Source organism: Hyperolius riggenbachi, chromosome 10, assembly GCF_040937935.1.
Source record: "Hyperolius riggenbachi isolate aHypRig1 chromosome 10, aHypRig1.pri, whole genome shotgun sequence".
NCBI lineage: Eukaryota > Metazoa > Chordata > Amphibia > Anura > Hyperoliidae > Hyperolius > Hyperolius riggenbachi.
The window spans coordinates 247392430-247418561 of record NC_090655.1 but is presented as its reverse complement, the minus strand read 5'-3'; the positions used below and the strand labels follow the sequence as shown (position 1 = coordinate 247418561).

The 26132-nt window shown below is 46.3% G+C and overlaps 2 protein-coding genes across 3 annotated transcripts in view; both read right to left on the bottom strand.

The window, feature by feature from the left end:
- Window positions 1–3693, bottom strand: part of LOC137537047 (uncharacterized) — a 134527-nt gene extending 130834 nt beyond the window's left edge. The window contains exon 1 of the mRNA XM_068259196.1: window positions 3625–3693. The gene's annotated coding sequence lies outside the window, so the exon portion shown is untranslated. The remainder of the gene's footprint in view (window positions 1–3624) is intronic.
- Window positions 3694–16841: 13148 nt separating this feature from the next.
- On the bottom strand, window positions 16842–25326 carry LOC137535130 (zinc finger protein 154-like). 2 transcript variants are annotated; one of them, XM_068256945.1, is made up of 7 exons: window positions 25273–25326; window positions 24277–24391; window positions 23913–24083; window positions 23706–23829; window positions 23488–23585; window positions 23234–23369; window positions 16842–20032 (listed from the first exon to the last, which is right to left on the bottom strand). In XM_068256945.1, the coding sequence occupies exons 2-7, from the start codon at window positions 24352–24354 to the stop codon at window positions 19122–19124; spliced, it is 1518 nt and encodes a 505-aa protein (XP_068113046.1). In that variant the 5' UTR covers window positions 24355–24391; window positions 25273–25326; the 3' UTR covers window positions 16842–19121. The 2 variants fall into 2 exon arrangements, with proteins under 2 accessions (XP_068113046.1, XP_068113047.1); XM_068256946.1 differs by having other exon boundaries at window positions 25284–25313.
- Window positions 25327–26132: the final 806 nt, after the last annotated feature.

The window sequence follows — 26132 nt, the reverse complement described above, 5'->3', positions numbered from 1 at the left end:
AAGTGAATTGGCTTCCCCCTAAATTGGCCTTAGACTACGATATATACACTACAAAATATAGACACATGACTATGGTAGGGATTAGATAAAAGCCCCTCTGAGAGACAGTAAAAGGTCCCATACATTTACGCGATTTCCCACCGATAAGACAGCAGATTCGATCACTGTGATCGAATCTGCTGAGAAATCGATTACGCAAACGCAGACTGATTGACCGATTTCCATTCAAAAATCTATTCAGTCGATCTGTCCAGGCGGAAAATTTTGCTCACTATCGCGTCGTTAGTGTTCGATTCGGCGACGACTGACGCAGCAATAATCTCACCTGTTCCGCGCTAACACTTTCTTTGGATGGCATTCTTCATTTTCACTTTACTTCCTGCCCCGTCCTGTGACCAGATGAAGTTAAAACAGTAGAGGGCGCTCTACTGTTTGAACTTTCCCTGTACACAGGACAAGACAAGTAGCTTGATTCACTAAGGGCTGGTTCAGACGGACGTTCGGAGGCGTTGCGTTCGTTGGCGTTGCGTTGGTGATGCGTTCAGGCTTTCAGCAGCGTTCGCGTTGCGTTTGGATGCGGTCGCGTTTTTTCTTCCCCTAGAGGGACATTACCCGTCGCGGTTAACCGCCCCTGGAAGCTACATGTTGCTTTCAAGGGCTCCTTGAACGCCAGGGAAAATTGGGACCCGAACGCCGCGTTCGTGTAAACGCGCATGAAAGCTTGGTACAAACGCTCCCATTCACTTGAATGGGAGCGTTTAACGCCAAGCCCCGAACGCTGGCAGTAAACGCTGCACAAGCGTCCATCTGAACCAGCCCTAAGGCTGCTTTCACAGTGGGACGTTACAGGCACACATTAGAGCAGCCAGTAACGCAGCCCAGCTCACAGCACTAAAAAATCAATGGGCTGTTCACAGTGTCCACGTTGCGTTACATTGTAACACAGCACGTCAAGTTAAAGTGCTGCGTGCTGTACATTATAAGCGGCTAAGCCGCGTTAGACTGTTTGCACATGCTCGGTGATGTTGGAGGAAGAGGTCTCCCCTCCTCCTCCTTGGCCAGGCACATGGCTAATTAATATTCACTGCACTCAGTGACGTGCAGTGTTTACTTCTGGAGCGGCCGCTCTGTGTGGCGATTGGCTGGCAGGAACACGTGATGCCGCATGCGTCCAAGAGTACGCATCACAGGACGCATGAAGAGCCGCTTAACGCGGCTCAATGTAACGTCCAGCTTTAACCCCACAATGCGTTGTGTTAGGGGCACGTTATGCGACCTTAACGTGGCATCTAACGCAACGTCTTAGTGGGAAAGAAGCCTAAACCGTGATAAGACAAATATCACCTTATCAAAGATATCACACGTTATCAAAGTTAACACGCCTTATCAGAGTAGGATATCAAGCATATTAACTTTGATAACGTGTGATGACTTTTGATAACGTTTGATAACGTGTGACGACTTTTGATCAGTGGTGCTCAGCAAGATTTCGGATATCCGAACTACCCAGATTATCCGAACTTTTTATGGCAAGTCGGTTATTTTTAAAAATCTGGATAGACTATCTGAGCAAACTTGGATTTCCCATCTGAAATTCAAAATCCGGGCGGATAGTTAGTTCAGAAATCCGAGCAAAAGCCAAAAATCACCTTCAATGGCAAAAATCCCTTTTGAAGGGAGAGGGGGAGCGCGAGAGCGAGCCCTCCGAATGGGGTTTTTGCCATTTAAAGAGACGTTTGGAAGCATTTTAAGCCGTTTCAGGTCATTTCCGGTTTTCTATCTGTATATCCGAATCCGGCCAGATACTGAGGTCGGATATCCGATTCGGATTGGAAAATTTTAAACTCGGATATCCGACCCGGATCGGATATCTAGGTATCCGGATCCGAATTAGATCCGGATAGTGAAGAGTGGTATCCGAGCAGCACTGCTTTTGATAAGGTGTGATATCTTTGATAACGTGTGATATTTGAGTTATCACGGTTTAGTGAATCAAGCCCAAGAAGTGAAGTTAAGATGAAGGCAAGCCGGAGAAAGTGTCAGCACAGACCCGGGGACTCGCGCTGGCAGACAGGTAATGTATGGCTGCTGGTGGTGGGGGGGGGGAGCAGGGGCAGAGAGGCAGCAGCGGCTCCACAGATTGTGAAGAGATTTCATGCTGAAATCAATTCAAAATCTGTGTGCAGTGTATGGGCAGCCAATAGATCCCTCTCTGATCAGATTCGATCAGAGAGGGATCTGATATCTGTTGGTCGATCTGGTGGCAATTGACCAGTGTATGGTTGCCTTAACAAGGCAATACTCTGTACAGCCCTGTGAAAGATGTCAGTGCTATATAAATAATAAAAGAAATTATAATAAAACTATATAACTGATAATAAACATATGAGACTTTTCTTTTCTACGAATATTCTATTAATTATGCATACAATTCATTATATCATACTTTTTTTGTTTTTCAGCCTCAGTGTCACTTTAAACTGGGTCTACACATGAGATAATTCTCTAAAAGATAATCTGCGGATAATTTTTGTAAAAAAAAAACCTTCAAAAAAAACCTCAAACGATACAGATTCTCTAAATATTTCCGATTCATCCGGGTGGATACTGATCTGCAGATGAGTGTTTGTTAAACAAGGTGTGTAAAAGATAGACATTTCTTAACTTTTGTGAGCACACGCATGCTTGAAAAAGGACGTACGTAGACTACGAAAGCATTTTCCAGGTATTTTGCATAAAATGATCTTTTGCGAGTGTACCAGATCTTTAGAACGATCTGTCTTTCAAACCTTCCGGACAAAACTATGCAACAGATTAATTCAACAGTTTGCAAAGATTTTTATCTCATGTGTGTACTCCGCTTTAGATGCAGATAATGAGCAGGACAGCCAGGCAATGTGCATTTTACAAGGGATTAAAAATGTCAGCCTCCATATCCATCTCACTTCAAATGTGCTTTAACAGCAATTAGAGATTAATTTAATAAAATGAATGCAGAATAAAATTATCAAAATAATCTGAGAAGTTATGGGCCTGCTGTAACGTGATTTTGAAGGAGGCTTGGCTACATAGAAGTTTGCCTTCTTGAAAACAGAAGGGTTTTGCGATTTGAGGTTTCCCACCAGGCATTACTGCTGAATATGCAATCAACTCTTTGTTGTCTCAGATAGCTAAACATACTTCCAGAACTGCTGGAATGCAATGATGTGCCAGATTGTTCATATTACAGAGCCAAACTAATCCAACATGGAATGCAGTGCTGACACATCGTTGCATTCCAGCGGTTCTGGACGTGTGTTCAGCTAACGAACAAAGAGATGATTTGCATATTCTGCAGTGATGCATCGTGGGAGCCATCATATACTTACTCCAACCTGAATAATCGCAACTACCTTAGGCAAACTTCTGTTTTGCATAGCATTTGAGTAAGGAGGCTTTTTGATCTCAACCCCTTACACACTCCTAGGAGTTCTGGTTCACCATGAGCTTGCTGGTCAATCTGTAACCCTACATAGATAGACATATAGCTATTGTACACCTATATGCACACAGCAGTAGTTGCTGGTGATAGGAGAGAGTGTACAGGGGGTTACTGAATGTAAATATACAATAGCACCTGCTTACCTTCTCTGCTGCCAGAACGACAACGTCTCTTCTCAGTCTCCACTTCCCCCACCTACTCTAATGCAGAACGTCAAGTCCCTTTGTCCCACCTCTTCCTGTCTGCGAGATCTTGCCATCTTGTGGTGAAAAAGAGGTACTGCATGCATTATTACTAAGGCTTGTGAAGTGCTCTCTGCCTTTATTAGCCATATTATTATTATTATTATTTCCATAGATATATCACATCTCTAATGACATCTCACGGATATAATTACATAGGGATGACCCTGGCCATTTTGGCACCCCAGGCAAGGCATCCACTGCTACCTCCACTTTCCCCACTCCCTTAAAGGGACACTGTAGGGGGGTCAGGGGAAAATGAGTTGAAGTTACCCGGGGCTTCTAATGGTCCCCCACAGACATCCTGTGCCCACGCAGCCACTCCCCTAATGCTCCAGCCCCGCCCCTGGTTCACTAATGGAATTTCGGACTTTAAAGAGACTCCGTAACAAAAATTGCATCCTGTTTTTTATCATCCTACATGTTCCAAAAGCTATTCTAATGTGTTCTGGCTAACTGCAGCACTTTCTACTATGACAGTCTCTGTAATAAATCAATGTATCTTTCCCCTGTCAGACTTGTCGGCCTGTGTCTGGAAGGCTGCCAAGTTCTTCAGTGTTGTGGTTCTGCTATGAACTCACCCTTTCTGGCCCCTCTATGCACACAGCCTGTGTGTTATTTAGATAAGAGAGAAGAGAGAAGCTGCTCTAATCAGCTGGATAAATCGTCCTCTGAGCTGGCTGGGCTTTCACATACTGAGGAATTACAAACAAGGGCAAAGCTGTTTGCAGGAAGAAAAGAGCAGCCTGAAACTTCAGTGCATGGGGGAAAGAAACACACAAATGATCTCTTGAGATTCAAAAGGAATGCTGTATACAGCCTGCTTATGTATGGATGTATTTTCTATGTGTGGACATACTGTACATCAACCTACTTCCTGTTTTGGTGGCCATTTTGTTTGTTTACAAACAAACTATTTAAAACTGTTTTTAACCACTTTTAATGCGGCGAGGAGCGGCGACATTGTGACAGAGGGTAATAGGAGATGTCCCCTAACGCACTGGTATGTTTACTTTTGAGCGATTTTAACAATACAGATTCTCTTTAAAGTCTGAAAGACACTTCGCCTGTGTTGCCGCGTCCTCGCTCCCGCTGATGTCACCAGAAGTGTACTGCGCAGGCCCAGTATGGTCCGTGCCTGCTGCACAGTACGCTCCTGGTGACATCAGGGGAAGCGAGGACACGGCAACGTAGGCGCAGTGGTTTTCAGACTTTAAAGTCTGAAATTCCATTAGTGAACTGGAGGCGGGGCCGGAGCATCGGTGAGTGGCTGCACGGGCACAGGATGCCTGCGGGGAACCATTAGAAGCCCCGGGTAACTTCAAATCCTTTTCCCCCGACCCCCCCTACAGTATCCCTTTAAAGGACAACTGAAGTGAGAGGTATATGGAGGCTGCCATATTTACTGAGGATATGGATATTTTTCCTTTTAGAATAATACCAGTTTCCAGGCTATCCTGCTGATCCTCTGCATCTAATACTTTTAGCCATAGGCCCTGAACAAGCATGCAGTAGATCAGGTGTTTCTGACATTATTGTCAGATCTGAAGATTAGCTGCATGCTTGTTTCTGGTGTAATTTAGACACTACTGCAGCCAAATAAATCAGCAAAGCTGCCAGGCAACTAGTATTGTTTAACAAGAAATAAATATTGCAGCCTCCATATACCTCTCACTTCAGTTGTCCTTTAACCTCTTGCCGACCACGGCATCAGCCCCAGGACCGCCTAACGCAGATTGGCGTAAAGTCCTGGGGCTCTGTTTTGCAGGAGATCACGCGCAGGCTGCGCAGGCATCTCCTGCTTGGGGGGCGGAGCTCCGCCCCGCCTTCAGTCTCCGAGCGGCTGTTGGCGCTCGGGAGACTGTTAGACGGCGTGATCGCCGTCTATTTATATGGTGCAGCACTGCGATCAGGAGCAGCGCTGCACTGGGAACAAGAGAGTGATCGGCTCTCATAGGGTGAAGCCTATGAGAGCTGATCGCCATGATTGGCTGGCTGGGGGGAGGAAGGGAAGGGGTTTAAAGGAACAGTTGTTGTTTTTTGTTTTTTTTTTAAACACGAACAAAAATATTTATTAAAAAAAAATAAACATGAAGGGGGGGAAAAAGACCCCACCAAAAGAGAGCTCTGTTGGTGGGGAGAAAAGGGGGGGGGGGGATCACTTGTGTGCTATGTTGTGCGGACCTGCAGCTTGGCCTTAAAGCTGCAGTGGCCTTTTTTACTAAAAATGTCCTGGTCACTAGGGGGGTTTAGCCCTGCAGTCCTCAAGAGGTTAAAGAACACGCCCTCCGTTGGAGATGCGGACCTCGCCAGGTCAGGATATTCTGCGCAAGCGCGTGGCTGGGCCGCTCACAATCGCGCTCACATGGCCTGGAGTGTTCTGCACAGGCGCTGAAGATCACAACCTGGCGAGGTTGGCATCTCCAAGGGAGGGGATCCCGGGACACCGGAGCTGCGGTGAGGGACAGATCGGCTGCCAGGGGCTGGAGGAAATCCCAGGTAAGTAGATCTCTTTTTTTTATTTCCTCGAATGTGTTCTTTAAATCTTATGAATAGGGAAATCATAGCCTATATTAAATACAATAACAAACTGATAGGTTATATACATAAATGATGTTGTTTACCAAAACAGGTCTATAACATATACACATTTTAAAGGCCTCAATTCACTAAGCAGTTTAGACTAGTCTACTGATAGTTTTTAGTCTACTGATGGTTTGGTGTAATGTATAGAGATGTAGCGAACGGTTCCAGGCGAACTTAGGGGGTTTGCGTTCGCCTGCACCAGGCGAACTTTTGCGGAAGTTCGATTCGCCCCATAATGCACTATGAGGGTCAACTTTGACCCTCTGCATCACAGTCAGCAGGCACATTGTAGCCATTCAGGCTACACTAAGCCCTGGAGCCCCACCCCCCCTTACATAAGGCAGGGTCCGGCGGCCATTAGCCTCACTCGTGTGCCTGCTAGAGAGAGGAAAGGGACAGCTGCTGCAGACTTTTTCTCCTAGGGACAGATTAGTTAGGTTCTAGGCTGCTTTGCTTGCTCCTGACTGATTATTATTGCTTTTAAAGCACCCAGCAACAGCTCTTTTCAGAGCTCATCCTGTACATTTTTTTTTCTGTGTGTCAAACTGACACTTTTGTTGCATGCACAGCCTTGCTAATTGATATTGTGTGTGCCACTGTCAGCAGCCCAGCACATTCAGTGACTACCTGTGTGTGTGACAGGGAGCTGCACATTGTACTACCCAGTACTGCATATACCCCAGTACCTGTTGTGTTTACTTAACCCACCTCATCACTGCATATACCTAGCTTTGTGTTGATTGAACCCAGCTCACTGCATCTAACTACCCAGTACCTGTTGTGTTTACTTAACCCACCTCATCACTGCATATACCTAGCGTTGTGTTGAGTGAACCCAGCTCACTGCATCTAACTACCTACTACCTGTTGTGTTTACTTAACCCACCTCATCACTGCATATACCTAGCGTTGTGTTGAGTGAACCCAGCTTACTGCATCTAACTACCTGTTGTGTTGAGTGTGAACCCACCTGGCCACCTCACTGCATCTAACTACCTGTTGTGTTGACTGAGAACCCACCTCACTGCATATAGCTAGCATACCCCCGAGATGGACAAAATGGACAAACCAGGTAGAGGAAGAGGTAGAGGCAGACCCAGAGGAAGGCCACCAGGCACCGGCAGGTCTGTGGCTGTGTGAGGTGGTGTTGCTGTGATTTCGTGCGGACCTGCCCCAAAATACAGTGCTCAGAAGAAGGCACGTGCCATCACTTCCCAAAATCGTGAGGAGGTGATTGAGTATTTAACACAGAACACCTCATCTCCCGCAGCCTCCAGCGCTACAACAAGCACCACATCCGCTGCATTTGACACTTCGCAGGAGTTATTTGGTGGTGGTGGTGAAATCACTGATTCCCAGCCACTACTGCAACAACAAGAAGGCGCAGGTACACCACCTCCTACGTCTGAGTTAGGTGGCGATAGTATGGACGTAACGTGTGTGGATGGGGATGATGGAGTTGGTGCACTTGAGGAGGTGTCTGAGGAAAGCGCAGCTGGCCAGGAGGATTATGATGACGATTATACGGATACCACATATGTTCCCGGTAGAGGAGATGACCAGGGGGACAGTTCAGAGGAGGAGTCAGAGAGGAGTAGGAGGAGACGACTCCATGATAGAAGCAGAGGGAGCTCGTCCTCAGAAACAGCTGGGGGCAGTGTCCGGCGCCATGTATCACCAGCTATGGCCAGCCAGCCAACATGCCCTTCAACGTCAGCTGCTGATGCCACCGTAGCGCCATCACCCCAGGGGGGTTCAGCGGTTTGGAAATTTTTTCACGTGTGTGTCTCAGATCGGAGCAAAGCCATCTGTTGTCTCTGCTAGCAAAAATTGAGCCGTGGAAAGGCCAACTCTCACGTAGGGACAAGTGCCTTACGAAGGCACCTGGAGAGAAGGCACAAACAGCTATGGCAAGAACACCTGAGGAAAAGCAGCACCCCTAAAAAAAGACAAGCCACGCTCCTTCTCCTCTTCCTCCTTCAGGTGCATCGTCTTCATCCACTTTCTCCTTTGCACCTTCACAGCCACCCTCCTCCACACCGCCTCTTCCCTTCAGCGGTTCCTTCTCCTCTGCCCACAGCAGTACCCAGCTGTCCGTGAAGGAAGTATTTGAGCGTAAGAAGCAAATGTCTGCCAGTCACCCTCTTGCCCGGCGTCTGACAGCTGGCGTGGCGGAACTATTAGCTCGCCAGCTATTACCATACAAGCTGGTGGAGTCAGAGGCTTTCCGTAAGTTTGTGGCCATTGGTACACCACAGTGGAAGATACCAGGCCACAATTATTTTTCACAAAAGGCCATACCCAAACTGTACCGTGCAGTTGAGAGGCAAGTGGTGTCATCTCTGGCACACAGCGTTGGGTCAAGGGTCCACCTGACCATGGATGCCTGGTCTGCCAAGCACGGGCAGGGCCACTACATTACATACACAGCCCATTGGGTCAACCTGGTGACTGATGGCAGCAAGCAGGGAGTACGTGGCTGCGCAGACGACCGACTTGTCACACCTCCACGGCTTGCAGGCAGGCCTCCAGCCACCTCCTCTCCACCTGCTATCACCGCTTCGCTGTCGTCATCCTCCTCCTCCTCCTTGGCTGGTGCCGCCATCTCCTCTCCAGCTACACAGCCCCAGCACCCCAGGGCCTATGCTGCATGCCAGGTGCGACGGTGTCATGCAGTGTTAGACATGTCTTGCCTGAAAGCGGAGAGTCACACTGGAGCAGATCTCCTGGCTGCTCTTAACAAACAGGTGGAGCAATGGCTGACCCCGCACAAGCTTGAGATCGGCAACGTGGTGTGTGACAACTGCAGCAATCTCATTGCTGCGTTGAATTTGGGAAAGCTGACACACATACCCAGCATGGCAAATGTGCTTAATCTGGTCGTGCAAAGATTTGTGTCCAAGTACCCAGGCTTAAAGGACGTCCTGAAGCAGGCCAGGAAGTTGTGTGGGCATTTCAGATGCTCTTACAAGGCCATGGCACGCTTTGCGGAGATTCAGCGTAGAATCAACTTTCCGGTGAGACGCCTGATTTGCGATAGCCCGACTCGCTGGAATTCCACCCTGCTGATGTTCTCTCGCCTGCTAGACCAGGAGAAAGCCGTCACCCAGTCCCTGTATCATTACAGTACAAGGACACAATCTGGGAGGATGGGGATGTTGTGGCCCAACAACTGGACACTGATGCGAAATGCATGCAGGGTCATGGAGCCCTTTGAGGAGGTGACCAAACTGGTGAGTCGCGATGAGGGCACCATCAGCGACTTGATCCCCTACGCCTACTTTCTGGAGCTTGCCGTGCGTAGAGTGGTGGATACAGCTGTGGAGGAGCGTGAACAAGAAGAGTTAGGGCAGCAGGAGTCGTGGGAGCCATTTACACATGAATCCGATGTTTCCACAACACCGGCAGCAGCACAGAGGGGGGAGGAAGAGGAGGAAGAAGAGGAGTCGTGTGGGGAAGGAGAGGAGTCAGACTCTGATGATGGTGATGATGAGGAAGGTGTTTCTGTGGAGGAGGAAGAGGTGGCGGAAGGAGAACAACCGCGGCAGCCATCACAGGGGGCTTCTGCTGCTCCACGTTCCCGTGGTATTGTTCGTGGCTGGGGGGAGGAAGAGGAGTTGCGTCCCGTCACTGAGGAAGAGCAAGAGGAGATGGAGAGTACGTCTGCATCCAGCTTTGTGCAGATGGCCCCTTTCATGTTGTCCAGCCTGTTGAGGGACCCCCATATAAAAAAAACTCAAGACGAATGACCTGTCCTGGGTGGCCACGCTACTAGACCCTCGGTACAGGCACAAAGTGGCGGACCTCTTAGCAACTCAACAAAAGGCGGAAAGGATGCAGCACTTGCAGAACAAGCTGTCGATGATGCTTTACAATGCATTTAAGGGTGATGTGGCTGCACAACGCAATCAAGGTACCACTGGCAGTAACCCTCCTCCTCCCAAGTCCACGCAGGCAAGAACAGGACGCTCCAGCGATCTCAGGGTGATGTCGGACATGCGGACGTTCTTGAGTCCAACTCCTCGCCATAGTCCTTCCGGATCCACCCTCCACCAACGCTTGGACCAGCAGGTAGCCGACTACCTGGCCTTGAGTGTGGATGTAGACTCTGCGAAAAGCGACGATGAACCCTTGGACTACTGGTTGCGCAGGCTTGACCTGTGGCCAGAGCTGTCCCAATTTGCCATACAACTTCTCTCTTGCCCTGCCGCAAGCGTCCTGTCAGAAAGGACCTTCAGTGCAGCTGGAGGCATAGTTACTGAGAAGAGAAGTCGCCTAAGTCACGACAGTGTTCAGTACCTGACCTTTATCAAAATGAATGAGGAATGGATCACGGAGGGCTACTGCACGACCGAAGACTAAGTCAGTCCCCACACACAGCATCTCTGCCTGCAGGCCGCTTGACTGCCTTCTCCGCCACTACCAACAGGGTCCAGGACTCTAGGCGGATTCCTGAATTTTTAAGGCCGCTGCTAGCAGCGGCCGCTACACTAATTTTTCTGGTGCGTGTACATGTGCCCATCCCCCTCCGTGATCATTGCCTTGCCGCGGTGAAGGGGCTTGCGCATCACAATTAAGTAATGACCGCCGGCTATTTGAGTGTCTCGGGTGGGGGTGGCACACCAAAGATAAGAAGGTTGTTGCTTCATTGTGGTCAGACCAAATTTGATCAGCTGGACAGTCACTGTTCTGTCATTCAGCTACATCAGCCGGGCGAGCATATGGGCTGAAAATCCACCATCACCTGCACTCTCGTCATGGTGCGCACCAGTCCAGCACGGCCGCCACTACACAAACGGCTGTTTGCAGTCACTGCATACCTTTCACTGCATCTGTGACTGCACATTATACCTGGCAGTCAGTGCATACTTTTAAACAATTTAAAAATACAACCATCTAAACTTTCAAACAATTTAAAAATACAACCATCTATCATTTTCAAAAAATGTAAAAAAAAAGGGCAAAAAAACTTGCCCTCCGTAAAACATTCTTGGCAAATGCTTTCGACTTGGTTTGTCTTCCGCTGGCTCAAGGGTCCATCTGACCACAGATGCCTGGTCTGCAAAGCACGGTCAGGGCAGCTACAGCATGGGTCTCAGCAGGCTCCCACTTCGGGCCGGAATCCAACCTTCATTCCCCGCGGTGGCTATGCCCTCCATAACGGATTCCCGTTAAAGGATTTAAAGTTAATTCATTTCAAATACACAGCAGGGCCTCGAAAGTCCGCCTCCTGTATTGTTATTTTTGGTCACTACCTCGGGGCGGGCGTGCATGCCTGCCTGCTGCCCTCCTTGGATGTGTAGTGGTAGCCGTTTCTCAGGCTCCACACCGGATTCCATCCCTCATTCCCCGGCCATTACCCGGGGTCACAAAAGGCAGACTTGCCCGCCTCCATATTATTATTACTATTATTATTTAGTATTTATATAGCGCCGACATATTACGCAGCGCTGTACAGTGTATATATATATCTTGTCACTAACTGTCCCTCAAAGGAGCTCACATTCTAATCCCTACCATTGCCATATGTCTATATTATGTAGTGTAAGTTCTGTAGTCTAGGGCCAATTTTTAGGGGGAGCCAATTAACTTATCCGTATGTTTTTGGAATGTGGGAGGAAACCGGAGTACCCGGAGGAAACCCACGCAGACACGGAGAGAACATACAAACTCTTTGCAGATAGTCCCCTGGCTGGGATTCTAACCAGGGACTTAGCGCTGCAAGGCGAGAGAGCTAACCACTACGCCACCGTGCTGCTACATATGATTCTCGTGAAAGGAATGTGGTGTCATCTTTGCCCGCCATAACTGGTTCTCGTTAAAGGATTTAAAGTACATTCATTTCAAATACACAGCAGGGCCTCGAAAGTCCTCCTCCTGTATTGTTATTTTTGGTCACTACCTCGGGGCGGGCGTGCATGCCTGCCCGCTGTCCTCCTTGGATGTGTAGTGGTAGCCGTTGCTCAAGCTCCACACCGGATTCAAACCCCTCATTCCCCGGCCATTACCCGGGGTCACAATGCCAGACTTGCCCGCCTCCACAGGATTCTCATTGTAGCGGTACTGAACAAGTACACAGCAAGTAGAAAATGTAATTTAAAAACAAAACGTAAGCATTTTAACAATGCCATGGAAAGTTGAGAAGGAAATCACACATTACCTGACATCACTGAGTAAGGAAGAGCAATCTCGCCATGTTGCGCAGTAGTCCAGCATGGCCGTCACTACACAAACAGCTGTTTGCGGTGCGTTACACAGTGAGTTTGGTGTGTCAGTGTGAAGCAGTACTCTAATTACACTCCCTGATTGATGTATACACATGCAAGATGTTTTAAAGCACATTAGGCCTGCAATTTAGCATTCAATGTGATTTCTGCCCTTAAAACGCTGCTTTGCGTCACATCCAGATTTTTCCCCGGGACTTTTGGCATGTATCCCACTCCGCCATGCCCCCCTCCAGGTGTTAGACCCCTTGAAACATCTTTTCCATCACTTTTGTGGCCAGCATAATTTTTTCTATTTTTCAAAGTTCGCCTCCCCATTGAAGTCTATTGTGGTTCGCGAACTTTTCCGCGAACCGAACCTTCCGCGGAAGTTCGCGAACCGAAAATCGGAGGTTCACGACATCTCTAGTAATGTATTAGACATAAAACATTTGGTAATTAGGTCGGTAAAGCAGGAGAAATGACCAAAAGATGCAATTCCCAAAGGCAAACAAGGAGTAACCACGCCCATTTTTTCTGACAGAGATTAGACCAGCTGATTTCTGTGGGTAAAGTACTTCTGTGAGGTATTTTAGATGTGAGGATGGAACCTTTTTTAATTAATTATGCAGGAGTTTAATTATATCCAGGGGAGAGCTCATCAGAGGAGAAGGATGTCAGTCATAGCTACTCGTTTGTGAATTGCATCTTTTGATCCCCTGCTTCACCCACCTAATTACCAAATGGTTTAGACCAGGTCTAAAAACAGGTCTAAAACATTAGGTAATTATAAGTGAATTCCGTTTTGATGCAACTGATTTACACCAAACCATCAGTAGACTAAAAACCATCAGTAGACCAGTCTAAACTGCTTAATGAACTGAGGCCAATGTATTACCAGGCCAGATCCACCTCCCACCCTGGCCCGAATTGTTATAAGGGGTTTGTAGCTACTATATATATATAGTATCTACATATATCTCATAAATTACTTTTCTCCTATGTAACTGTAAGCAACAGCCACATAGGATAAAAGTAATTTATGGCTCATTTTACTCTGGGAGAAATGTACAAAATCGCGCCAAAAATGCTGCATGCATCGGGGAAAATCGCAATTGTGCCACAATCGCCGCAATGTGAGTAATACCATAGGATTACATGTGCTACAGGGCTTTCCTAATTTGGGGGCGACCAGCAAAGCATAAAATGCAGGCTGAAAGTGCCCGAGTGTGAATGGGACCTTAGCTATCAAAATGACCTTCTATCCCGTTCTAAATGGAACTGGTAATTGTGCATAAGAATACCATAACGCATGGTGTGCGAAAAACAACTCTCCCCCCCCCCCCCAGTAAATGTCATTCCTCCTAAAAACAGCCCTACACCGACGTTTCTAACAGGAAATGTGAGGCAAGGAGGATATGGAGGCAGCCATATTTGTTTGCAGGTGGAATATTCAAGAGGCTTCATCCTGCACCCCTCTGTTTCAGCGCTCGCACCCTTTTTACAGTTTTTGATATTGATGTTGAATATTGCTCGCCTATGAGTGTCGCCGCACTATGCACTTGCACGGAGTCATCTGTTGGCCGCCATAAATAATTTAGCATGAAATATTTTGCTAATCTGCCTTGTGACGCTGCCATGCCACCTCGCCGCCCCAGGCTGCTGTTCCCCTAATGTTTTATGAAGCTCAGTGACCATTATCAGCTTCTATTACAGGCCGGTAACATAAGGTCACCCCTACTGTGACCAAAGTCCCTTTATATTTGGTTCTGTGTTTTTGTCCAACCTCTATGGACCACCATTTTCTGCAGTGAACCATGGTGACATTGGTGGCCTGATCTACCAAGCGGAGAACATCCCCCGCTTTGCGTAATATGCACCATTCTGTTGGGATGCCCTATACAGTGAGCAGGGCTGGATTTAAGCCTAGACCATGGCCTAGGGCACCACAAGATCAAGGGCAAGTGGACAGCAGGCTATACTAGGGGGAAGGATCACCTTGCTACCTATACTGGAGGGAGGGGGGTCATCAGGCTGTCTATAAGGGGGGAAGGTTATCTGGCTTCTTATACTAGAGAGATGGGGGAAGGGGTCATCAGGATACCTATACTGGAGAGGGGGGGGGGGGGCTCAGGGGCTCATCTGGCTATCTATACTGAAGAAGGGCGGCTGCTGACAGTGGCCTCGGGCGGTAAGGCGTAGAAATCCGGCCCTGACAATGAGGTACATAAGTATTTGAATACCCTGAAATTTTGCAAGTTCTCCCACTTACAAAACATAGAAGGTCTGAAATTCACATTGTAGGTGCATTCCCACAGTGAGAGACATTTAACAAAAGAATTCAAGAAATCACATTGTATGATCTTTAAAGAATGAATTTGTATTGCACTGCTGCACGTAAATATTTGAACACCTGGCAATCCGTAAGAATTTTGGCTCTCAAACACCTGTTTACTTTGCCTTCCACCTTTATTAGTAGCACCTGACCTGTCTGAGCTCTTTAAAGACACTTGTCCACTCCACAGTCAGGCAGACTTCAACTACTACCATGGGCAAGACCAAAGTGCTGGCAACAGACACTAGATGCAAAATTGTGGACCTCCAAAAGGCTGGAAAGGGCTAAGGGCAATTGCCAAGCAGCTTGCTGAAAATAGATCAACTGTTGGAAGTATTGTTAGAAAAAGGAAGAGGCTAAAGACAACTGTCAGTCTGGAGCTTTATGCAAGATCTCATCTCGGGGGGTATCGCTGATGATAAGAAAGGTGAGGAATTAGCCCAGAACTACAAGGGAGGAGCTGGTCAATGACATGAAGAGAGCTGGGACCGCAGTTCCAAAGGTCACTGTCGGTAGAACACTACGCCGTCATCGTTTCAAATCATGCATTGCACGGAAGCTTCCCCTGTTCAAGTCATCATATGTCCAGGCCCATCTGAAGTTTGCCCCTGACTATCTGGATGATCCAAAGAAGGCATAGGAGAAAGTCATGCGATCAGATGAGTCCAAAGTAGAACTTTATGGTCTAAAATCCACTCGCCATGTTTGGAGGAAAAAGGATGAGTTGCATCCCAAGAATACCATCCCTACTGTGAAGCATGGGAGTGGTAACATCATGCTTTGGGGGTACCTTTCTGCAAAGGGGACAAGACGACTGCACTGTATTAAAGTGGTATAAAACCCAGCATTTCTTTTTTGCTCTAAATGATTATTTCCAGCATATAATATACTACTACAATTTTTTTTGCAGAACAGCATTGAAAGGGTTAAAACACAGGACTTACTTTTTTAATAGAACACTCCCTGCAGAGGGATCCCCATCCGAACTGGTGATAACAATTTCTTGTGTTTACTTAATTGTAGCAGAGAGGAATGTAAACATTCTCTGCCAATGCTGAAACGTCTTCTAATGTGTCCAGAACAGAGACAGCAGCTCGGAAATCATTGAATATGCAGAGAGAAAATACTGGCACTAGATGTGGAGAGCAGACTGCTGGGACTCACCGGATAGTGTACCCCATACTTCAGCGTGCAACTCAGAAGCAAGTGGTGCAATGTTCAATACAAAAGAAGGCAGAGGCACTGCTGTTGCAACGTAGGTACCTTTAATCCACGGTGTGGCGACACACGGGAGGTGTACAGTGGGGGTGAGGGAAGGCCTGACAGCTGTTTCGCTTGGAACAAAATCTTCTTCAGAGGCCAATAGATAGAATGGGTACATTACAATATAAACACACCAGTTATGAATAAAATGCAATGGCAGCTTTCAGAGCAAATAAAACTGTACTTTGGGATATTGTAATTTCTAAATGAATAATACTACTCATGCACAAATGCAAATATGATAACTGTATGGGATAGAAAAAGTAGGAAAACACATTTATTGAATATTATGTCAGGGTTTAATATTGCTTTAAGGAGAGGATCAATGGGGCCATGTATTGTGAGATTTTGAGCAACAACCTCCTTCCCTCAGACAGAGCATTGAAGATGGGTCATGGCTGGGTCTTCCAACATGACAATGACCCAAAGCACACAGCCAGGATAACCAAGGAGTGGCTCCGTAAGAAGCATATCAAGGTTCTGGAGTGGCCTAGCCAGTCTCCAGACCTAAATCCAATAGAAAATCTTTGATAGGAACTGAAACTTTGTGTTACTCAGCGACGGCCCCGAAACCTGATAGATCTAGCGGAGATCTGTGTGGAGGAGTGGGTCAAAATTCCTTATGTATATTCCTCACTGTACCTCCTTCGCTTCTAAAGCTCCTAAATTATGGCTTGTTTATTTTATCTGAATAGAAAAAAATTGAAGACAATAATGCACAGAGAAGACAATTTTATTTAAAAACAAAACTCTTTATTCAACCAGGCCATAAAGGTATCTACAGGTATATACAAACTTTTACATGTACAGTCTGTGTCTCCTTGTTCAAACTGCTCCTCCTACAGGACTAGCCTATGTCTACAAGAACTGCCCCAACTAGGATGATAAGACAAGGTTACACACTTCACTTGGCTTCAGGGACAGGGAATGGTGAATGCCCGCAGTTCAAACTATATGGCTGCAGAGAGGGCAGGAGGTCACTGGCTGTTTTGCATGAAGGACTGTTTATCCCTTACAGTGCAAATTCAGATTCCATAATATGGTTTTACTCTTACCTTTGTTTTGAAATACAAAAATCCACTACAGATAGCCTATAAAGTACAAATGTCAGATACCTTGGACAGATTTCTCTTCCCCATTTCTGCAGAGTCGATTGCAAAATCAGAGCCACAGCAGACCTGAAGCAGACCTGAACTCAGTTCCATAAGGTGGGGGCGGCTCTTGAGAAATCCTGCAGGAGCACATTGGAGTGGGAAATGCGTGGGGCAGTTGGGCAAAGGTCATTGAAGGACCAGAGGGGTCGACCTGCTGTAAACCTGTGAACAAGAACTCCCTCTTTGCTCTAAATGATAAGCAACAGCATAATAAATCCCACAATAAAATTGGCAGTGTGTCTACGTCCTGCTTTCATGGAAGCAGACATAGGGCCTGATTTACTAAGCGGTGCAAAGTGTTTGCACGCCAGTGAAAAGCCCTTTATCACGCCTAAACTCAGTTTAGGCATAATAAGAAGAAACTCGTGCGAAAGTTTGCGCGTGCAATCGCGGCGCAGGGTGTAGTGCGTGCGATGCGCCCATTAAACCCTATGGGCGCTGCGCGTGGAGTTGCGCGATTGCGCGCGCAAAACTTTGTGCGCGGGACTTTGCGCGCGATAAAGAGCACAAAGCGGTGCTAACTCAACGGTGCAAAGGTTATCACGCCTAAAGTCTTTTAGGCGTGATAACTGAGTTATCACCGCTTTGTGAATCAGGCCCATAGGGTTAACATCCTGTGTTTACAAATTAGCTGCTCTGCAGCCAGCTGACACAGCTGAGAACTCAAATTAACATAGCTGAGAGCTCAAATTACAGTTGTAATTAGTCACAGATGAGGGGGAATTAGACAGGCTAAACTCTCTAAATACATACAGGCTGCATTTTTCTATGTTTTCCTTTTGTCCTTTGTAAGAGTTCAGGTCCATTTTAAAAATCTGTGAAAACTGTATGTCAAATCGATTAGTAGTTTAAGAGTTATGAAATCAAGTGAAAATGCCCATAAGCGTAAGCCCTTTTCCACTGATAACAGTCACTTTCAAAAATTGTATCAGACATGATTTTCCGACGTTCAGGAAATCGCAGGTGAATCGTTTTCATCACTGTAATTGTGCTTCCCCTATCCCACTGCAGTGATTGGGCCTGATCTTTACCAAAACCCAACTGCACTGTTTCCTGCAGTTTTCCTATGATTGCGTTCAGGTTGTAGACTATGGTAGCGCAAATAAAATTGCCTAGCAATATACTATTTGATTTTTTTTGTGCAATTCACCTATGAGGCGTGAAGCCCGTTATTGACCTGAAAATCGCAATTGCCCCATACTCAACGAGGATCACACTATAAATTGCACTTTAATGCACAGGAAAACGCGTTTGGAAAAAGCTGTAAATGGCGATCAGAATCGCAGCACATTTGCAAGTGCATTGGGAAAGGGTTCTAAGTGAGTCAGGGGGTAGGGCTGGAAGATTTCCACTCTGATATCCCCAAAAGAAAAAAAAGACAGCAGGTAACTCCACCCACCAGATACCCCCTGTCAACTTTGGGTGGCATATACTATGGGCTTGATTCACAAAGCCGTGCTAACTGTTAGCACGCTGGTGAAGAGCCCATTATCATGCCTAAACTCAACTTAGGCGTGATAAAATAAACTAGCGCGAAACGCCATTAGACCCTATGCGACGTTTTGCGCGCACCGGACTTTGCTCGCAAGTTTTTCCCTCAAAGCAGTGCTAACCTACTTAGTGCAATGCTTATCACGCCCAAAAGTCTTTAGGCGTGTTCACTAGGTTAGCACCGCTTTGTGAATCAAGCCCTTTGTATGTATAACCTGATTTAATGGCTGCACATTTCCCGATGTGTAAGTGGATATCCTTTCTGAGTGAGACATTTCCCACACCCAGACTACAAAACAGGTTGCTCACCTATGTGTCTTCTCTGGTGTTTAGGAAGACTTTTTGAGTGAAAGATTTCCCACACTCTCAACTAAGAAAAGAATGGTGGGCTTTGTGAACTCTTTGGTGCTTCTGAAAGTCTCCTTTGTAAATAAATCCTTTCCCACACACCGAACATGTAAATGGAGGCTCGCTGGTGTGACTTATCTGGTGTCTAAGAAGAGTTGTTTTCTGAGCAAAGCATTTCCCACACTCTGGACATGGAAATGGACGTTCACCGGTGTGAGTTCTCTGGTGTATAAGAAGAAACTGCTTTTGCGTGAAACCTTTCCCACACTCTGAGCATGAAAAAGGCCGCTCTCCTGTGTGAACTCTCTGGTGTTTATAGAGATTTCCTTTTTGTGTGAAACGTTTCCCACACTTGAAACATGGAAAAGGCCGCTCCCCCGTATGACTCTGTTTGTGCCTCAGAAGGTTTCCTTTTTCACTGAAGGCTTTCCCACACTCTGAACACAAAAAGGGGCGGTCACCTGTGTGAATTTTCTGGTGGCCATGGAGAGCTCCTTTCGAAATAAAACATTTTCCACACTCCGGGCATGAAAATGGCCGCTCGCCTGTGTGGACTCGCTGATGGGCGACGAGGCGGGAATAATGTCTGAAGCATTTATCACATTCAGAGCATGGAAATATCTCATTTCCCCCTTGTGTAACATTGTGCGATCTACCAGAATAATATTCCTCTGAAATAGATGGATCTACTGATGTGTCCTCGCTGGGAGATTCTGGTTTCACAACCATTGTGACAAAATGTGACTGTTCGGAGTATTCCTCAGTATTAGAGGGATCTGGTGATCTCTCCTCATGGTAAAGTCTGTGATGTGTATTTCCAGTAATGGGGTTTCCTCCTGGAGAACATTGTGTGACGCCATTATCTTCTGCAGCATCATCTGGAGGGGAGATAAGATGTCCCTCCAAGGGGCTCCTCATATTCTGGCCATCTGTTGGGGGAAAGAGGAACATAAAAAGCAGGTTCAGTAGGGTTCATACACTAATCTGTCCTTTTCCTTCCCACTCCTTTTATTGCCTCTCCCCTCACTTACCTTCTCCTCCATTACCCCCCTCCTCTTCTCTCTTCATGCATTTAGTACAATTTTTGTAGCTCTGTTTGTTCTACATATTTTTACATGTTTTTAAGCATTGCTCTTTTCCCCTCCTCCTCCCCACCCCACTCCTCCCATCTTTCATTCAAATGCCACCCCATCACCATCCATTTTTTAAAGCGATCTGTACTAGACCTTTTCAGCAGCATTGATGTTCCCTCTATTCGAAAATCGAAAGGGTCCCTATTCTACATGCATGAATTTCTTTCAAAGGTAGAGCCTGATAGGCCTCATCGTGAATCTCAGGCTCAATCTCAGGACAATGTTTGTTTTCTAGCTGACTGGTGTAGGTAGAGTGGGGACCCTTTTGAATGCAGGAACCTCAATGCTGGTGAAACGGTTAAGTACAGAACACTTTTGCATGCAATCCATTTTGGAAGTGAATATCCTCCACAAGTCCATACAAACACAACTAGCATTCCAGTTGTTTTTATCATTACTAGAGTTCCAGCTTGTTGAAAGTGTTTGGGTGCAAAGAGTTAATGATTTTTTTGTATGTACATTGACCACTCCCTTCAGCACCTCCTAAATCCTAAATCCTGATGATCTCTCTGGCATCAGTATTGTCTGCATCACACACCTGAAATAAAAAAACAATGTGGCTAATACAGTCAGACCACCTGATCTGCATGCTTGTTCAGGGTCTATGGCTAAAAGTATTAGAGGCAGAGGATCAGCAGGACAGCCAGGCGATGTGCATAGTTTAAAAGGAAATAAATAGGTCAGCCTCAATGTTCCTCTCACCCCAGGTCCCCTTTAAGAAAATACATTTACAATTACAGTATTATAGTTTGGGGATTTTTGTAGTAGGGGGGTGGGGGAGGTGGTTATATTTCATTTAACCCCTGACAGAATCCCTTTGTTTCTGGTTCACTGTTAAGTTACTAGGTAACCTAAGTATTCTGTGATTGCAGCTCACCTGTAAGTAATTTATTCAGAATTCAATGTTGGGAGAGACCTGATGTTACATTATCATCTATAGCACAGATGTCAAACCCAAGGCCCGCAGGCCGAATGCGGCCCTCCTTACCATTTTATGTGGCCCTCAAAGCTTCTAATGTCCATGCAGCAAAAACAGACATCACAATGCCTTTCAGTCCAAAGGAGCACACTGGTGAAACATTGGCAGTTTGTGCCAATAACCTATGGGACACCCCCCAGCAAAATTTGCATGGTGCCCCCTCCTTGGACCCAAGCCCCACCTTCCCGACACAATCTCCCCACATATCAGAGTAGCACAGCGGAGCCAGGTAATGTTTACCTGCTCCAGCATTGCCTTGTCTCTTCTGTTCATCCTGACAGTTGCATGCTCTTTGCTTTCATACTTCTTTTTCCCGATCATGTGACATGCCTCATGTGACATGACATGACTTGTGGGAGCCAGAGATATACAGCATAGAGCATGTGGCTGTCAGAGGAGACCTGAAACAGCACCGGAGCAGATAAATATGAAACTGCTTCACTGCGTTGCTCAGCAGATATGGTGAAGCAGGCCACCCACGGTCACTAAAATTACGTCTGTTTGAGATTGTTCAATAAATGTTGAATCTTAATAAGCAATTTGTCCCACAGTTTAGACTATGTGGTAGATTTTGGCCCCTTTTGTGATTGTTTCAGGCTATAAGAATTCAGTGTAAAGGCTGAGACACAATGCAGAGAACTTTGCTGACCGTCAGCGCTGCCTCTTTAAAAAAATTCTGTAATTGACTTGCATTAAACTCATGGCAAAATTGCTGCAATCATGATTTATCACGATCGTGTCAATTTTTGCCAAGTCAATGGGAGCGTTTTTACAAAACACAGACACAGCGCTGATGGTCAGCAAAGTGCTGTGCGTTGTGTCTCAGCCCTAAAAGCCCATACACACGCTCAACCCAAACGGCCTGATTGTCATGCGATGGACAACAATCAGGCATGTGTATGTGTAGAAAACGACAAGACGACCTCCTGATAACAGGTAGTGTTCCCGATCTATCTAGCGCAGTGACTCACACGACAGTAGGGCTGATATAACTAAGTGTGGCCATGTCGTTTGTCGTTTTGGTTGCAAGCGCAGTATTTAAATTGGTGTTTAGTTGGTTGGTGTGCGGAGAATACTTGTTGTGTTAACCGTTTGTTGTGGTGTTGGTCATGTCGTAGTGTTAGTCATATCGTGGTGTTGGTCCTGTCATGGTGTTGGTCATGTGGTTATGTTGGGTATGTCATTATGTTGGGCATGTCGTGGTGTTGGTCATATCGTGGTGTTGGTCATGTTGTGGTGTTCGTCCTGTCCTGGTGTTGGTCATGTCATAGTGTTGGTCATGTTGTGGTGTTGGTCGTGGCAATTTGTTGGACATGTGTATGAGCCTTAAAGGAGGCCATACACTGGTCGATGTGCCATTAGATCGACCAGCTGACAGATCCCTATCTGATCGAATCTGATCAGAGAGGGATCGTATGGCTGCCTTTACTGCAAACAGATTGTGAATCGATTTCAGCCTGAAACCGATTCACCATCTGCTGAGCTGCTCCTGCCGCCTGTCCCCCCCGTATACATTACCTGATGCTGGCTCCCGGGCATCTTCTCCGCATTGCACGGCTCTGTTCCGGCTCCATCCCGGCACTTCCTGTGTTACTCCGTGACCAGGAAGTTCAAATAGAGCGCCCTCTATTTGAACTTCCTGGTCACTGCAGTGACACAGGAAGCGCCGGGATGGATGGAGCCGGAACAGAGCCGTGCAGCGCGGAGAAGACGCCCGGGAGCCAGCCTCAGGTAGTGTATACTTGATCGGATCGGCCGCCGCTAGCGACGCGCACTTTACCCGCGGGCGATCGAGGGTAATTTCCTGCACGGCGCGATCGACGGACCGATCCGATTTCGGGAGGAAATCGGATCAGCGGCTGCGTTTACCGTGAACGATTGGCAGCAGATTCGATCCCAGGATCGAATCTGCTGTCGAAACGGCCGCGAATCGAGCCAGTGTATGGCCTGCTTAAGTCACTTTACCCAATGTGTCTCACACTTGTAACATATAACATATAAATGTGTTTGTTACTAACCTGAGCTGATAGCTAGAGAAGATTGATTCTCTTCAACTGTCCTCATCATTTCCTCTGCAGACCACTGATTACACCTTAAATACATCTCATCTTCTTCTTCTTTAACCTCAGCATGTATAATAATATTTTCTTCACCCTGAAACCACAAAATGGTAATAATATCTTCAAGACATTAGCATGGATAAACTAAAACCATGTGGTGATATAAGAACTCAGAGTCAGAATTACATTTTTAGTTCTTCAGCTTTATCTACCTGATAATGGTGGGGGATAGTGTGATCTTCCTGTGGACAATCCCAGGCATTAAGAAGACCTGTACATCTCTCTGGTGGCTTTCTGTTACTGGATACATCTGTAGGAAACACACACACACAGAATACATTGTCTCTATGTATTTATCAGATGATGGGGTGATCTAGATTGACTCTCTGTACTGCTCTCTCCTTTACAAGACATGAACGTCTCCTCCTACCTGGTGATGTGAGGGGCGGCTGATTCTCCATCATGGCGTCCTTGTAGAGGTCCTTGTGTCCTTCTATATACTGCCACTCCTCCATTGAGAAATAGATGGTGACATCCTGATACCTTATATGAACCTGACAAACAATGATTCAGTCACCACCCAGACAGACCCCTTGTTTTTACTGCATAATATCCCATAATTCCCAGCAATGCTCACCTCTCTCGTCAGCTGCTCAATCATCTTGTGAATAACATCTAGTATCATCTTCTTCTTGTTTCTTTTAGGTGTCCCAGGTTGAGGTAGAGATGCTGCGATGGAAGATGGGTCATGGAGATGACTGCCAGGAGTCAGTCTTTCACCCGATTTCTTTTTCACTACTTCATAATCCTGTATAAAAGTATACAATATCAGCTATCTTTATTCCCAGAATCCTCCTCACCTCTCTATTCAGGTGTGTGTTTTATAAATAGAGATAACAATTATGTCATGTGACCTCCCAGAATTCTCCTTACCACTCCAGTCAGGTGCATGTTTTTTAAATAGAGATACAAGTGATGTCACCTCCCAGAATCCTCCTCACCTCTCCAGTCAGCAGGTAGATGATCTCCAGGGTAAGGTCTAATATCTTCTCAGTCATGTAACATTGGTCCTCATCCATCGTCACTGGTCATCTGAAGTATGCAGAATACTTGTCTCTGTAGAGGGTAAACAAGCTGAGAATGAGCTGACTATAGCATTCTGGACCAGGGGCCGACAGAGCCAACATTTGGGCCCCTTTACCCCGATTTCCTCCAATAAACTGTCTAACCAGAAGAAGTAGCTATGACTGTATCATGCTTTCCTACTTGGTTCTGTATAAGGGAGATAGGAGAGATGGAGGTGAACCACTCAGTCAGGATGGGAGAACATAGCAATAGGACATGCCCTAGAGAGTTTAGAGGGTCCTGTACTTCTCAATGAGCTGTGCAGCACTATATCCCCTCCAACCATGTTGGTCCATTGGTGATATAATACCAAAGTAAGTGGATTACGTTCCCATATCTGCTTTAGCTTACAGTATTTGTATGCAATCTCGCCTAACATATCCTTTGTGTCCATCTTCCTAAAGTCCCAGACTCCCCCCAGATTCAACTTTCTAACCACACTGGTTCTGGTGTGAGCATTAGAGTGTAAGCTCTTGAGTAAGAGAGACTGATGACCGATCTAGTGCTCTTGGTATTCCCCTGGGAATTACACCCCAATGTTCCATGTTTTTTTAACACTATCCTTCTTAGTTTCTCATTGTCCCGTTTTGAGGTGTAATATATGTCTATATCAATAAACTGTATTTTTTTCCTACTGAAAATGTTGTATGACATTGTATTATATGATATTATATAGTAAAGCAGAGTGTGTTTGCCCTTTATTTTGTAGTGACCATTGCAGCACCTCTAAAGGATGAAAAACTAAAAGTGACTATTGCTTATGATAAATTCTTGCAAATAAATCTGTGTATTATTCTCCTGTATGTGTGCAGCTGCTGGTGATGGGGGAGGAGTTACGTATTTACTGTCCTGGATATAATATAAAAGAATACCTTTTTATCACCTCTGATGCCAGTTCCAGCAATGTCTCCTCTCTACTTCTGCCCACTTTACATTTGACTTCCTGTTCGTGCGTTCCACGTGGTATGGTGGTTCGCCATCTTGTGTAGAGCAGGGGAACTGCAGCCATGATGACATCGAATTTTATTCTTTGTTTTCTCCATTACGTTAAAGGTGGCCATACAACATCACTCTAGGCACACACCCAGGCGCAAACCCAAGATTTTCAAGGGGGGTATTCCTGAAAGGTCTCCCTCAGCTGTGCACAATAAAATAATATGGTAGGACATCATGCTGGGTACTCATAATGCAATTTCCCATCCGACTAGCAACAGGATTGATCAGGAGCAGTTTGGATACATATAATAATGAGGACAGCCTACATTGGTAATGAAGGGGAAAGTGAAGCATTCACACAGTAGGGCACAGGGCTGTGCTCATACCTGACTCTGTTAAGTTCCCCAGAGCTGCTCCATGCTCTGTGCACACATTGCTGCTCCATGCTTTGTACACACACTTCTGCTCCATGCTTTGTACACACACTGCCGTTCCATGCTTTGTACAGACACTGCCACTCCATCCAAAGTCAACTGTAGCAGGGAAAGAAAGGGGGCACTGCTGTGAGCTGCAGCTATTCTGGTGTCTCAAATTGTGCCTGTCCCCAGACACTGCACCAGCCCTGATCTTAGGGGGGATTCTGGGCAGCTGTAATTTCCCCCCCCCCCCCCCCTGCGTTTGCCTATGACACCATACAATTGTGTGTTAGATCTATGGTTCAACAGATAATTTCCATCATGTCCGATATTATTTTCGATCATTTTTCTGGTCGATTTCTCATAGAAGTGAATGGAAA